Source organism: Anolis sagrei, chromosome 1, assembly GCF_037176765.1.
Source record: "Anolis sagrei isolate rAnoSag1 chromosome 1, rAnoSag1.mat, whole genome shotgun sequence".
Lineage (NCBI taxonomy): Eukaryota > Metazoa > Chordata > Lepidosauria > Squamata > Dactyloidae > Anolis > Anolis sagrei.
This window is the reverse complement of record NC_090021.1, coordinates 279,516,072-279,532,263: the sequence shown is the minus strand read 5'-3', so window position 1 is coordinate 279,532,263 and position 16,192 is coordinate 279,516,072. Positions and strand designations below refer to the sequence as shown.

The 16,192-nt window shown below is 36.2% G+C and overlaps 1 protein-coding gene across 2 annotated transcripts in view; it reads right to left on the bottom strand.

The window, feature by feature from the left end:
- CSTPP1 (centriolar satellite-associated tubulin polyglutamylase complex regulator 1) overlaps window positions 1-16,192 on the bottom strand; it is a 154,017-nt gene that overhangs the window by 115,876 nt on the left and 21,949 nt on the right. For both annotated transcript variants that reach the window (XR_010908970.1, XM_060763601.2), the window contains exon 2: window positions 15,946-16,048. Coding sequence is in view for 1 of the 2 variants with exons in the window: in XM_060763601.2 (XP_060619584.2) it covers window positions 15,946-16,048 (103 nt within the window). In the remaining variant the exon portion in view is untranslated. The remainder of the gene's footprint in view (window positions 1-15,945; window positions 16,049-16,192) is intronic.

The window sequence follows — 16,192 nt, the reverse complement described above, 5'->3', positions numbered from 1 at the left end:
TAATCCCAGTTCTCTGAGAAGTCTACATGCATGATAAAAGAGTTTTCAAACTTCTGTTTATCAGATTGATATTAACTTTGCAAATATAGAAGTACATCTGAAAAACACATATTGGCTGGAATCCTGTTAGTGCAAAGATGGATATAACTATGTCCAAATGTTTCACATTTAATTCTCTGGATGCTGCAACGGCCAGCAACCCCAGTACTCACTTCTGAATAACAATATGAATGGAAAATGATGGTGGGGCTAACAAATGTGTTTGTACATTTGTTAGTCCCACCATTTTTATGTTCACTTTGGAATCATGTCAGGGATACACACACACAATTCCAGATTGGTGTTTATTATAGCATTTATCTTTTTTAGACATTATCCAAGCTGTTGTTCACTGGCTGTTCAAGAGTTATTCTCCAGTATGTTGTTAGAAAACACTGCTCAATTGCAGTCGGGGCAGGTACTCCTTGGTTACTCTACCCCCATTTCCCAGTTTCTCTGCCAGTAAATGGCCATGTTACTATCCTGGGACTCAACAGCTGCTGGGGCAGAACTGTATGTGCAGAATGTTACACTTTTCACACTTTAATCAAGGATTATGACCACTTAGTGCTCTCCTCTTTTTTTCCTTTTAAATAAATCACAGTTGTAAAAAGAAGACATGAACAAACTTTGACTATTCTAATATGTAAGCTTCAAAAAAACACTATCATGATGTCCTGTGAAGATTCCTTTGTTCTGATAGGCCTTTGGCTTGGCAAATGTTGACTTCAACTGATCTTCATTATTATCTTCGTTTTAATTTTGTCTTTGGCTTGCTTTTTTATCTTTTCATTTTTAATGTGCTGATATTTACTATTTTGGGCATTTTAGTCTGAAATGGAATAGATGTTTTAGTAACTTATTTCGTGTTAACCAAATTATCTTTCTAAATGATGAAGTGTGGACGTTGGAATTCCTGAAACCCGGAAGCAAAAAAACATAAAACATTCACTGCATACTAGAAATGCAAACTAACTATTATTAAAATATTTTCTTCAAAACAGACCATCTAAAATTAGTCCAGCGTTACATACAATTTTTACACTATATATAAGCATTAAACATTTAATGGGCTCCAATGAGTCCACATGAACTGAAGAACTCTCCAAGTTACAGTATTCTAAAAGGAGAAATGGAGGAAGTAAAAGGAATAGGAATAATGTCTACTTGATTATCTTCTGTAACCATGTTACCTGGCTGATCACTTCCTAAGATTAAGTAGCAGTGCTGACTAGATGGGCGAGTTAATTCATGCATTTCCTATACAAAAAAGTCATATTTTACCTAGAACATTAACAATCAGCTTTATCACTCCTGAATATCTTTTGTTTTCAAAGGAATACAGGGGGGGGGGGTGCTTAAGACCTAGGAACTATGGAGACCCGCATGCACATGCCCACAGAAAAACATTATTTGCATTTTAAGTACCCCTAATCACAATCCTGCAGTTGCAAATGAATAATGTATATACATACATATACATAGTTACACAGCATTGCAAATACGCTATTTTCCTTTTTGCCCCAACTCTTAAAAAGCTTCCGAGGTGCCAATTGCTTGATTATATACATTATGCATAAAACATAATATTACAAGAGAAATTCAAAGAAGAGCTCCTGCTGAGATGGAAATCAGTCAAGTCCTTCATCTCCAGATTGAGAGCAGTGATTTATCTCTCAGAATTTTTGCAAGGATGACAAAAAATAAGAACAAGAGAAAATTATTGCTTGTGCTCATCTTGCATGGCTTATCAAGTGGCTGTGGTTGAATCAAAGAATAATAGAGTTGGAAGAGACCGCATAGGCCATCTAGTCCAACACACTGTCATGCAGGAAAAGCACCATTAAAGTACCCCCGACAAATGGCCATCCAGCCTCTGTTTAAAAGCCTCCAAAGAAGGAGCTTCCAACACACTCTGAGGTAGTGAATTTCTCTGCCAAACAGCTCTTACAGTCTGGAAGTTCTTTCTAATGTTTAGATGGAATCTCCTTTTTTGTAATTTGAACTCATTTGCTCCCATTCCTAGGCTCCAGGAGACTGACTGGTGGGTGTGGTCAATGTCTTGTTACAGCAAGGCAGGTTTCTAATGTGTAAAAAAGGACGTTGTAAGCTCATTCTGTTCTTTAAAACTTGTTCTGAATCAAACCATAGATCACTATGAGTCAGTGTACACTCAACATTTTGAAATATGTAACTGTAGAGTGTGGCAATGTCCAAGCACCCTGGGATTTCTAGTTTGGTGAAGCACCAGTACTTTTTGGCAGAGGCAGCTAAAAAAATTTTAAAACCATATCTTCTGCAATTTCATAGCACTGAACCACGGCAGTGGAAGTCTGTCAGGCCGCATTAATTCTACAGTGTAGATACACCCTAAGCTCCAGAAAGAGGCAGGTTTTTGATGTTCCAGTTCACTTTGGCTTAGTTTCAGGTCTTGCAATGGCATGGAGACAGCTTTGATTGCCTTGGGGGATATTCAGTTGATAGAGAACTGGAGAGAGGAAATGTAGCCCTCTTGATTCTGCAGAACCTCTTAGTGGTTTTTGGAATCAACCATGGCATCTTAAATACGACTCCTTCCTAAAGGGACATGGTGCTCAGGGATTACCGTACTGCTCAACAATTTGACCACAGGTATGTGACATCCATCAGAATTCCGTTTTGCATTTCATGCATCAGGTATTGCACATATGCATGGATTGGATGAGAGAGAGGGAGTGGAGGCTTGGGGTTCATTACCACAAGTGTGAAAATGACATACATTTCCTCCCCTTTTCACCAAATTTTGAAAAAAGCTGTAATAATTCCAAATCTATTTCTGGCATAAATAAGAGACTGGGTCAGGGCAAATAAACTGAAGACTAATCTTGGCAAGATGGAGATGCCCTTGGACAGTCAAAAGGCAAACCAAGGAATATATATTCATCCTATCTAGGTTGTAGACGCAGATTTGCTGCTTGATAGTGTTTGGATACCTGGATTTCTGACATGGGTGGATGTATATTTAGATAGGTAGTTAATCAACTATGGCCATTCCTGGAGATATCAGATCTGAGTATAGAAATACATGTCTTAGATAAGTGGTTATCAATCTGTGGGTCTCCAGATGTTTTGGCCTTCAACTCCTAGAAGTCCGAACAGCTGGTAAATGGGCTGGGATTTCTGGGAGTTGTAGGCCAAAACACCTGAGGACCCACAGATTGAGAACCATTGTCTTAGAAACATTCAGTTTGGATTACTGCAATGTGCTATATATGGGCTATCTTTGAAGGATGCTTGGAAACTTTAACTGTCCCAAAGAACTGCAGCCATCATGTTAACTAAGGCTGGTTATGGCGAACACAAGACTTCTTGATACAGCAGCTACACTGGCTACCAGTCTATTTCTGTACACCAACATTGCTTTTGACCTGTAAAGCCCCCAGATCAAGGCACTAGCATAAGGACACAGCATAGTTCAGGTCAAGGCTATTTGATTAATGGTATTCCACCAAACAAGATAATATGGATCGAGAGATGTTTAGGAGAAGCCCTTCCTTTGGTCCCACAACCTACACAGGCACATCTGTTGTGAGTTAAGAGAGAGCTTTCTATCCTCAGTGATAGCTCCAAGGCTGCAAAGCTCCACTCCTATAAAGGCTAGAATTACCCCCTGCCCCAGTTGCTATCCTTCTAACAATAAGCAGATTTTATCTGACAAGCTTTGCGGAATCAATATTTTAAAAGAATAGGTTTTTAATAGGGTAATGTACCATTTTCCAACTATATTTAATTGTTTCTTTTTAATGTGTTTAATTGTTTTTAATAATATTAATTTGACAATTTAAAATCAGTTTAATTGCATTTTAATGATAATCTTTTATATAACGATCTGCACTGCATTTGTTTTAACTTGAAAGCAGCCTAGAGCAGCATATTTGCCAATTAAAAATACCATAAAGATCCTTAAGAGGAGCAGTGGCAAAACTAGAGCAATTTTGCCTCTATTCTGGTTGTGCTTAACATTCAGAATTGACCTACGTATTTTTCTTGTTATGGATCAAAGTTCTGGCTCAAGAGGTAACTCTTCAGGGTTGGACAAAATATTCAGTCAAGCAAGTGTAAGATAAGATTTTTATACAGTCTGCCTTTGCTATAGTAAATATGAAGTACAATTTCTAACACAGAATACTCTACTGTATCCACACTGTTAATAAATCACTATTATCTTTCAGTTTATACCAATCAATTTTTTAAAAATAACTGAGACATGCTTTCACATGCTCTGCATACTGTATATGTTCAATTATACTGGAATCTTAGGGTATTTTCATGAAGAAGGACACATAATCATTTTTAGAGATTAATACAAAGGCCCAGCGAAACACCCGTTTAATCTGCAACTAAACAAGTCTTCTTATCGAACAGATACCAGAAGACATTTTGGAGACCAATTTTGCTTTCTAAAAGACCTGGATTCAATCTTATAAATTTAGTGTATTCATTACATGATTAAAGCCAGATTTATCTATACAGCTGAAAATATTATTCAATATGCACAACTGAGTGACATAGCAGTAACAAAACAGAGTGTCACATTCTTTCCAAACAAAATTATTCCTAAATCAAATTATTATTCTGGGTAAGAAAAGAAAAATATTTCCCAGCATAACACAAATTCCTGATTTTACAAAATCTGAAAATGAAATCTTAGCCATCTCCAAAACAGGTAATACAACAGAGTAGTTATGCTGTAAATATCAGGGTTCTCTTCACAATCATTATTACGATCGCAACATTGCAGATTCTATTTCAGTCAAAAGTCCAATCACACTTTCAATCAGGCAGCAAGCATCACAAAAGGAAATCCTGAAACTTACTTAAAGTTTTGTATCTAATTTCTCATGGGTCCAACTTCCTCCCACACAGGAATGCTGACTTCAGTAATTACTCACCAGCAATAGGTCTTTATTTTTTTTATTTTAAAAAAACCCCTAAAAACATTTTAATCCCTTTTTTCAGTTGAAAAGGCTTCCACAGTAGCTTATAAAGATGAGTAATAAAACAGTCCATGTCATCAGATTTATAGTCTAAAAGATGCAACACAGAAAGGAAGCAGATGGATAAGGGAGAGAAAAAGAAAATTCAAGCATAGTTCCTATTCACAAAATTCCTATAATAATTAATGATCTGATGGAATGTAAGAAGTGCAAGGAGAAAAGGAGCTAAAATTTCTTTCTTTGCAAAACAAGGCTAAAATAATAGCCTTTCCTCCTTCTCTCCCTCACACATTTCAGGAAATTGTAATCCCAATTGTAGCAACATGAATGCAAATATCAAATAAATGCGATATGCACCACACAGACAGGATAGACCACAAACTGCATATTCCTGCCATTACTTTATAAACTGATTATTTCTTATGCTATATGATTTCTCTATGCCAACTAGTGATGGTACAGCTTTGCCTCACTGAGCATAAGTAAGTGGCCCCCAAGAGCAGAGTGTGGAGAAGATGTCAACACTCAAGGCTTTAGCCTACATTTATCTCAAATCCTTTATACACTTACTTAACAGAAAGGGAATCCCAATTAGTGGAAGAAACACAATGTGGTTACAGATCATCTTTGGCTATCAATCATACGAAAGCTTGATTGTAAATTCAGAATAAGAAAAATAGGTGATAAACCACTACACCAAATTTTACTCTAGTGAAATATTTTCAGAAGAAATTCAGAAGGAAAAGCCTACCATACATGGAAATAAAGATACTGAAGTAGCTGAGAGTTTGGCAGGATGACAGCATTGCTGATTACTTCCTTCTCCTAACTGTATGGAAAATGAAATTCTTCAAACAGTTAAGAGAGAGAAGAAGCAAAAGTAAAAGGTGACAAAAGGATCAAATTCCTGAACTCAACTATTCACCAACCTCTGAGCAGGGACAAAGAGAACTACAATGGTCAATGAGAGAAATAGAAGATACCAGTAAAAGGGCTTCTTCCTCAAGATCCAAGAAATCAAAGGAAAAATTAAACCAAAGATAAGGGTGCTATACAATTATCAGGAGAACACACTATATGATCAAGAAGAAATTAAAAAGATGATTGAAACAATATACTGAGAACTACATAAAAGAGACATAAGGATTCATTCAAAGAAGAACTATTTTAAGATGAACCTCCAAGTTTAGAAAATTAAGTGGAAACTACACTCACTTGGGAAGAATAAACCACCTCAAAGAAAAGGCATTCCAATAGAGCTTTTCAAGCTACAGAGGTAGAATTCACTCAAATTTCATTAAAATCTGCTAACAAATAGACTAGAAATGCTCATCCCCAAGGAGGGCTACACCAGAGATTGCAGTAAGCATAAAGCCATCACCTTTATCTCCACTTCAAACAATATATAAATAAATAAATAAATAAATAAATAAATATGATGCCAAAAAAGAGCAGATTTTTACCATGTATGGGATGAGAAATGCAAGGCATCCAAGTTGGGTTCAAAAAAGGAAGAGACATTAAGGACCATATTGCAAACATTTATTGGATAATGAAGTGCATCAAAGAAGTCAGGGGGGGACGGGGACGGGACTAGCCCATGCTCTATAGATTTTGTTAAAGCCTTCAGTGGACTAGCTCAAAGAAATGGTTATACAGTACAATGATTTTATTTGTCCTTGTGTATAGCTTTTACTCAGGTCAAGAGGCCACTTTCAAGTCAGAATGTTGAGATAAGGAATAATTTGCCATTGGCAAGAGGGTTATAACAAGGCTGCATCTTATTCCCCAATCTAATTTATACATGTACCACACAGAAAACTGAATAAGACTTGAAGGAAGGAACATCAAGATATGCGGGTGACCCTATACTAAAAGCAAAAAAAAAAAAAAAATGACTTGTAATGACTATTGAAGAAAGACAAGGAAAAAAGCCCAAAGCTGGATCACAATTTATTTATTTTTACAAGTATGATTTTATATAGAATTCTCATTAAAAGAATTTTCACCGTCTGCATTTCTTTTCTAGCCATAATTATTAATTGTTTCATTTTGTGATTACTACTAAAAATAATTTTGTTGTAGAGAGGAGTGGGGTGTAAAAAATGATCAGCACCAAGTGTGAAATGTAGTAGATACACTACTGTATTGATCCAAAGGGGAAAAGTTTAATATAGATACATCATCAAGCACAAAACATATTAAGACGCTTGTCTTTATAACCTGAATTAGACCTAAGAATTGTAAGAATAAATCTATGATTATGAACAGAACCTTTCTGGTAGGCAAATTAGTACAACAAAAAATACAGGTAAGAGAAAGGAGGAAAAAGCAGCAAGGGGCTTGGCTGTGGATTATCCTTTAGAAACTGCTCACATCTCATAGATGTCAGCGTCTAACCCTCAGAAACATTGTGTGTCCATGCATGTGAATAAATGCATATTTGTGACATCTCAGACAGTGCAACACTCCTAATCTCAAGCAAACTGGGGGATCTGCTGCAGCATGCATCTTACACATTGAAACTATGTAAAATTTCAGGGAAGTATGTTCCACCATTCCTTCCCTTGTATGGATCCCTGGGATATCAAGGTACATCTTTGTTAATTAAGGTTCCTTTTGAGTACTGTTGGGAGCAAGGAATCCTGAACAACACTGAAGACTTGTTAAGAGTGAACAACACAGAATCCCAGTGGATGCTTCGAGCTGAAAGGATCACTTCACAGCCAGGAAGGTGACAGCAATAGCTTCACACCTGTCACACTGCTTGTTGTAGCCAGTCAGTGTCTGGGAGACAACACTGTCATCTCCGAACTGGATCAGGGACAATGTGGAGGCCTGGGGGAGGAGTAAGGAAGGAGATAAATTAAAAATACACACATAAAAGGCTCAAAGAAAGAAAGAAAATACACTGGACAGGGGAGGAGAGCTACAGAAAGCAAATATCAAGAAAGGGTCTTAAGAAGCTCAACAGATAATGGAAATCTGATCCATGATCACCAAACCCTTCTGACTGAGCTTGAGGAAGAGAAAAAACAGACTTCCTGGCCTTAGGGCTATTCTACAGCTTGTTGTCTGGTGGCGCAAACATAGACCGGAAGATTCTGCTGTCACTTCAATTACTATTTTTACTCTTCAATGACTCCCCCACCTCACCAAAACAGGCTTCCTATAAAATAATCTAGAGGAAATTAAAAAACTTCATAACAATATTTTCGATCAGATAAACATGTACAAACATTTTACTATTCCTTCTGAAAAGCTAGGGGAGTGTTGGGACACTTAATTTACTATACCTTCACTGAAAACAATGTATTTTCTGAAAAAAATTAAGATGAAGAACACAAAAATATAAATAAGTCATTTTCCTCCCAGTGGTGTAGAAACTGGGCTCTTAAAAAGTTTCATGTTTCAGTCTCATCTTCATAGCAACATACATTAAAATCTAGACACCAGTATGTGTTTTCCATTACCAGAAATGGCTCCATGATTTGATTTCACCCCCCAGGGATGGGGAAAATGCAGGCCACATGCCATCCTTTTCAGTGCGTCAACAATGCACCAATGTGGACTGCCAGTAAAAATTGACTCCTCCATGTATCTTTAATTGGCCATTAAATTTTGAGAATTTCAACATCCATCCTTCTCTTTTCAGAATACATAATTCTGGAAGCTGTAGCCCCCCCCCCCATAAGTTTTTTTTTTTAAAGCTCCAGTTTTGCCCATACAGAAGCGAAACTCACTAGTCACACTCAAATCCTTCGGTTTTGGTCATCAGCACCCAAAAAAAGTACAGACCTTTTTTTTTTCTTTTTTTTTCTTTTGGCAAACTGGCATGTTGGAAAAATAACATAGGTCTCAAAAAGCCACAGTCAGGCTTATACTGTATCCCACATCCATCTCTTCTCCCCAGCCTGAGCAATAGCAGATCCTATAGACCAGTGGTTCTCAACCTGGGCTCCCCAGATGTTTTTAGCCTTCAACTAAAATCCTAACAGCTGGTAAACTGGTTGGGATTTCTGGGAGTTGTAGGCCAAAAACATCTGGGGTCCCCAGGTTGAGAACCACTGCTATAGACTCTATCAGTATGTTGATGACATCCAAATTTATCTCTCCATGTCTTCAAAAAGAAGTTAAGGAAATGAATGAATGCCTGAAACAGATACTGGGTTAGATGAGGAAGAACAACTCAAGTTGAATCCAAACAAGACAGAAGTGTTTTCTGTCAAGGGCCTAACCCGAGTTTAGATGTGCTCAGTCCTGTGTGGGATTACATTTCCCCTGAGAGAGGGCATTCACAGCTTGGAAATGCTTCTGGATCCGTCTCTTCAAATGAGAACCCGGACAGATGCAATGTCTACGATTAGCTTTGGGTGTTAGGCCAACTGTGCCCCTTCCTAGAACTGGAGGTTCTAAGGATGGTGGCACATACACTGATACTCTCTAGGCTGGACTTCTGCAATGCACTATGCATAAGTTACCTCTGTACCATGTTCAGAAACTTCAGTTAGCTCAAAACATGACAGGCAGATTGAATACTGACACATCTAGAAATTATCATCTTACACCAATATTAAAACCACTCTGCTGGCTGCCAATTAGCTCCCAGACAGATACCCTTAAAGCCCTACAGAATTACATACAGACGTGCCTTTTCTCTTATAATCAGCTCAATACCTCTAGGGAACATTTATTTCAGTTGGTCAGTACTAGGCTGGCAATCATCACTCAGAGGACTGGTTTTCCAGCCATCCCATTTGTGGAATGTCCTTCTGGAAAAGATTTGACAGCTAGGTATATTGTTTGTATTTAAGACAGCACTAAAATAACCCATTCTTCTGGCACCTCTATCCAGACAATTTTTAAATGGTAGGTTTTACAAGTATGAATGGATTGTTTGGCTGTACATGCTCTTTTAAGTGGTGTTATGTGTTTTTTAACTGGTTTATCTGATTATCTGATTTTAATTGGTATTTTAAACAGTTCTTATTGTGTTTGCTCTGTTCTAATCTGTTGTTGGTCCCCACCTGAGTAAAGAGACGGAGGTAATAAACAAATAAATAGGAAAAAGGTAGCTTCCAAAATGCATTCTTATCAACTCGTAAGGCTGAATAAAAACTCTTTGGCAAGAAACACGTAGGAGCAAAAAACAAAAACATTTAAACGGTGCCTCAGCTGCTTCCTCTCACTGTGTGTCCCATCCCCTTGGGATAATGACATGTCCAACTGCAATTGCCAAAATGAAAATTATACTAGCAGCACCTGAAAAAGTGTTCTTCTGCACAAATTTTGCAGAGACACTAGGGAGCATTCTGTTTCAACAGAAACCCCTTCTGGAATTCCAAATTCTCTCTTCAAGAGTGTTAGAGAAATACAATCCCATTTTCGAAAAGTCTTGATCTATAAAATCCGAGCACTTTGACAATCATTCACTCGTGTTCTATGCTGGCTACATATTAATGGAAACAATTGTAGGGTTGTTTGACCAGACTCAAACACACAGACAACCAAACAGATCAAGAATTTCGAAGTTGGGGAAGGTGAGAGACGCTAGAGATTTTAAGATCATAAATCATTACATTTAACAATTATAAAACGTAAACATTAAAGTAGATACAGTTTATGCTTATACTAATGCTTGTGCTGAAGAGCTATGCAATGACTTCAACAGCCTCCTTGCCCACAGCAATGACAAAATAAACGCTCAAATGAGATTCAAATAAGGATGGGAAACTCTTGTATAATTTTCATTTTGGCAATTCATTGCATTTTTCAGAACCCATCTAACATTCTCATGCCATCCAAGCTCCTTAGTAAAGGTAAAAGTTTTTCCCTGACATTAAGTCCAGTCATGTCCTTATTGGGTTGCAAATCTCAAACTGAAACATGTACATATATGGTGAGCAGTTTCTTATGTAATAATATAATAAAACTTTATTATATTATTTCCGCCCTCTCTCCAATTCACAGAGGATTTCAACAAAAGACGGCAAACACTCAATGCCAGATCCAATTCATAATTAAGAAATATAAAACAATCACTTAATTGACATCTAACATAGCCGATATTAAACATAAATTACATAAACAACACTTAACATTCATTTAAAATAATTAATAAAATATTATGCAGCCAATGAAGCCAGCAATTAATATTTTAACATATTTTGTCACTTATCTGAAACATATTTGTGGGCATATTTTAAATAGGCATATTTTTAATCACACACCTCTAGTTTCTACACAGCAAGACTGTTATCACATGTAATGTAGCATCGTGTCTAACAACTACGGTAATTTCAAAATGAAGCAATTTTTTGAGAAATGCCACAACTGTAATGTGATATGAAATTAATACTACTGCAGCTGATTGAATACATTCTTAAATTAACATTGACAACTCGGAGTAGCCCCGAATTATGTGATTTTAAATTGTTGTTTAATGTGATGTTTTAACTGGTTGGTTTTAATGTTTCAGTGTGTTTATGTATCGATGTTATGTGTACACATGGCTGCCTGAGTCCCCTTCAGGGTTGAGAAGGATGGGATATAAGTGTGGTAAATAAATAAATAATAAAATAAAGAAGAAAATACTAGATTTCAGTTAGAAATTAGAGGAAATAAAAATAAGTTGATTTTTTTCTACTCAAGCTTATAGACCCCCTGAAATTTTTCCACAGACCCCTAAGGGGTCAATGGACCCCAGGTTAAGGACTCTTGCTCTGAGGGGATTTCTGCTTCTCAGCCCTTTCCAACTGAAAACAACCTTCTCCAAGTTGTCTTTTCACCAAAGTGGAAGATGAGAAAAGTTTGCCCGTATTCCCCACTTTGCCAAATGATTGAACTATTGCCTGGAAAATTCTAATTTTGACTGAATAAAGCAATTAACTAAGGAAATGTTCATCTGTCACCCTGAACCCTACCCCACATTCTCCGTCCAACTGCAGCTTTCCCTCATCTATTTTTAACATTTTTTTAAATGTGGTGACTTTGCTTAATTTGCCATTCACTCCCATTGTACAGAAGGCACTGGAAGGATTCCCTACTTCATGTCTTTGCTTGGATGGAAGATTTTACTGGGAAACAAAGTGGAATGTTAGGAATGCCAACAATGTTCATTACACAAACAGCCACCTGTGCCACACACAGCATGGCATTTCCCAACACTGTCATTTCTCACAAGCTGTAACCTCCCTTATTCCTATTGACCTGAAGACAAATGCATCATTCTTGCAACTATACTATTCCTGTTCAGTAGTTGTGTTATTCAATGTGATCTTCACATTGTCTTAGGTACATTAAGGATTAAGGAATCAAGAGAAAATTCCTTCCCATCTCTTCAAAAACAATTTCTTTCATTAGAGCTTTTTGCTCCTTTTTAACAATATTAAATCGGGGAACGGGGGGGGGGGGGGGGAACAAAGTCGGATATATTCCAGAAATAGAATAGTGAAGGTAAGGAAAAACATGCATAGAAAATAAAATAATAATAATAATAATAATAATAATAATCTTTATTTATACCCCGCTACCATCTCCCCAAGGGACTCGGTGCGGCTTACATGAGGCCGAGCCCACAACACATCAATAATAAAACAATAGCAAACAAACAATACAAAACAGTTAAAATACATCTCATAAACAGAAATAAATAAAATATAAGCAGAACAGTAACACAACAAGCATTTGAAAAGAAATAGGAAAATGAAGGGGGGTGGGGGAGAAATAATGGAATTAATTTCCAGTCTTCTCAGTTGGTATTTCTCTTTGTCGTGCTCTCTAATTTTGTTTTGTCACTATTCCCTCTTCATGTCTCATCCTCTAGGGAACGGATTTTGCTTCAATAGGTAATTTCTTCTAGCCAGTTCATTTGTTTTGTTTCATAACATGTATCATTGTAGACAGATCTGCTATATTTTTTTCTGTATGTCTTGAGCAGTCGCCTGTGTTAGTATGTCCATTTTCAATACATCTATCACTTTTAATATCCATTGTTCCATTGTTGGTAGTTTTTTTTATTCACATTTTTGGTCATATATTATTCTGGTTACTACTGTTAAATAATGGGGGTAGTTTCTCCTCATTTTTCTCTATTTCAAAGTCTATAATTCTAGGTGGAAAGTACTCAAGTTTAAATTGAAAGTGAATATTTTATTTATTTATTTATTTATTTGGATTTTCTCATATATTTCTTTACAGTTTTTTGCTTTCTCACATAATTACCACATATGGTGAAATATCCTGGTATTCTCTCTTTGCACTTCCAACATTTGTCTGCAGTATTTTGATAGTATTTTGAAAGTTTTGGGGGTGTTAAATACTATTAGTACATCATCTTGACCTAGTTTTACTTCAAGTCATATGAATATGTGTATTTTAATTTTTATTACATTTTTTCTCATTCTTCCAGCCTTATTGTTTGCCCTATATTTGCTGCCCATTTGATCATACAATCTTTGATCTGATCTTCTTCTGTTGACCAGTCCAAGAGCTTTTCATATATTTTTGTAATTATTTTCTTTTCTGTAACCATCATTTTTCCCCAGAATGTGTCTTTTTCCATAAATCCCAATTTTTATCTTGTTGTAGCTTTCTCTTATTTGTCTATATTGAAACCAGGATATATTTTTATCTATTTCTCTAATTTCCTCCTGTATTTTTAATATCACTTCTCCTTTTTGTTTGTTTTTTTACAAGTTCTCTTCTATATATGGTTTCCAATGGAGAGATCCATAATGGTGTTATTCTATATAGCCTTTTTTATATTTTTCCCAAATTTTTATCAATGCCGATCATATAAAATGATTGCCATTTTTTTCTCAATTCATATTTTACCATGGCACAAGTATGCATGCCTGCCTGCCTGCTCTCAAGTCGTGTCCTTCCAATGTCAATATACTTGTATCTTTTAGTGTTGTCCATTCTTTCACCTAGGCTAGTCCGGATGCTTCATAATATAATTTAAGGTCTTTTTGCTCCTTAGAATCCTCCAGATTGAATTTTAAAAAAGCTAAATAGCCCACAATTGTAGTCAGTCACCTTTGTCTATTTTATTATTTAAAATAGAAGACAAAGGAAAAATTAGAAAGTTATGTATGTTACAAAGTTCACCAGATTCTCTAATCCAAGGACTAACGATGAAAATAATATTTACTCCACAAGTGGGAAATTTGTGTCCCTTCAGATGTTCCTGGGCTGCCATCCCACCATCCTCAATACTCAATTCTAACTAACTAATAATACTAACCATGCTGGCTAAGGTTACGATCCAAGATACATCACATCATCACTTCATCCTGCTTTATGCAAAAATCTTTCTCATACTCATATCTCCTCTGGCAATGTCGTTTCAGACAAGGAGAATTGTAAATACAGATATACCTCTGTTACACAAGGATATGTTTCAGAGCATAACTTCTTTAACAGAGTTTGGTATCAAAGGCAAAAATAGCATGGTAAGAACAGGGATAAGATCCTGCACCAGAAAAAGAAAGGGAATTTGACGTTTTTCAGTAATTCTTTTATGCAAAACTAATAATATGTACTTGTAAAATGAAGCAATCCAGTCTGGTAATCTCGACACAAATAAATAAAAACATTATGTACTACCTGGAGACATCTGAAAATCTACCACAAATGTGTGTAGGGATTTTTTTTCAGCAAACAAACATATATACATATAAGCTTCAAGACAGCATGCTCATTCCCATCTAAGGATCCTAACCACTTCCTCCCCATTAACGAAATCAACACTGTTGGTTAGAATCAGATCTAAAATAGCTGGATCCCCTTTGTTGCCTCTTCCACCTTTTAGACAATGTAATTATCTACAAGGCAAGTGATGAATTTGTTGCGCCTTATATTGCTGACAGAGATTGACTTCCAACAAATATCAGGATAGTTAAAATCTCTCATTACTACTACAACTCTCCTTTCTGAATGTTTGGTCATCTGTTCCAGGAAGGAATCATCTTAAATCCTTAACCTAGCATGAGAAGACTTTGTATAACATTTGGGCTATTATCTCCAGCACTTGGTGTACTCAAGAATACTGTCTTTCTCCCTTCAGAACACAGATTAAAATCTTCCTGATTAGATGTTAAGATTCTTAGCAAAAAATATTCCTGCCAACTGCTTTGAAATGCAGCCTTTCACTTGTCATAAGTACATCTTCATGAAACTGAAGACCATGGTTCAAGAAGCCAAAGTTTTTCTGGAAGCACCATCTGTGGAGCCAGTTGTTCACCTCCAGTATCCTTTCTGGGCCATGCTCTTCAACTGACAGGAGGGACAAAATGATACCTATGCATCAAGGCCCTCCCGCTTCCTACCCTGAGCTTGACAATCCTTTTATGTTATCCTGAAGGCTGTGTTTTGTGGTTTCATTGGCTACCACAAAGAGTTTTAAAACTTTTTATGTTTCTAAATTTATTTTAAAATGTTTTATAAAATGATTTTAATTGTTTTTAAAATGTTGTCACAAATATATTTAGTTTACTGTCTTGGAAGCCACATTGGATCTCACTCTGGAAGGTAAGATATGAAAGGAAGGAAGGAAGGAAGGAAAGATTCATTCATCATTTAAAAAAGAACGATTTAATACTCAGCTCCTTTGAAAATAACGTAACTTTCTACTATACTATCTCTTACATATTGTTCTCCCACTTTCCATGTATTTATATATAACTTTAATAAAATTTATAATAATAAAAAAAGAAAATCACGTAACTTTCTGCCAAATATTTACTAGTGACATGACTGCATATTTCTCATAGTAAAGCAACCATAAACTAATTGTATAAATGTTTTCATTAAGCTGAACTGGACTTCATGGTTTACTTTAATTGAGGCATGTCCATCTGGCATTTGCTGTCTGTGTCCAGGAGTCATTTCCAAGCTGTTCCTGTCGCAATATTTCCCAAGTACTTACTATTCAGTGAAGAATCTGGCAATACCATATTGGCTAATATCTTCTCTGCTTTCCAGAAGCTGGCTCACAGCATCTTCCATATATGTGATGACATGTCTTTGAGCTTAAATATAAAATAGAACGAATTCAGAAACCTGAAATGTTATGGACCATTGAATTTGCACTTCGCCTATCAATACATGACATAGATTTTTTTTTATCTTATTAATGACAATGACAATTCTCTTCCTGGTACTTGCCTCCTTTT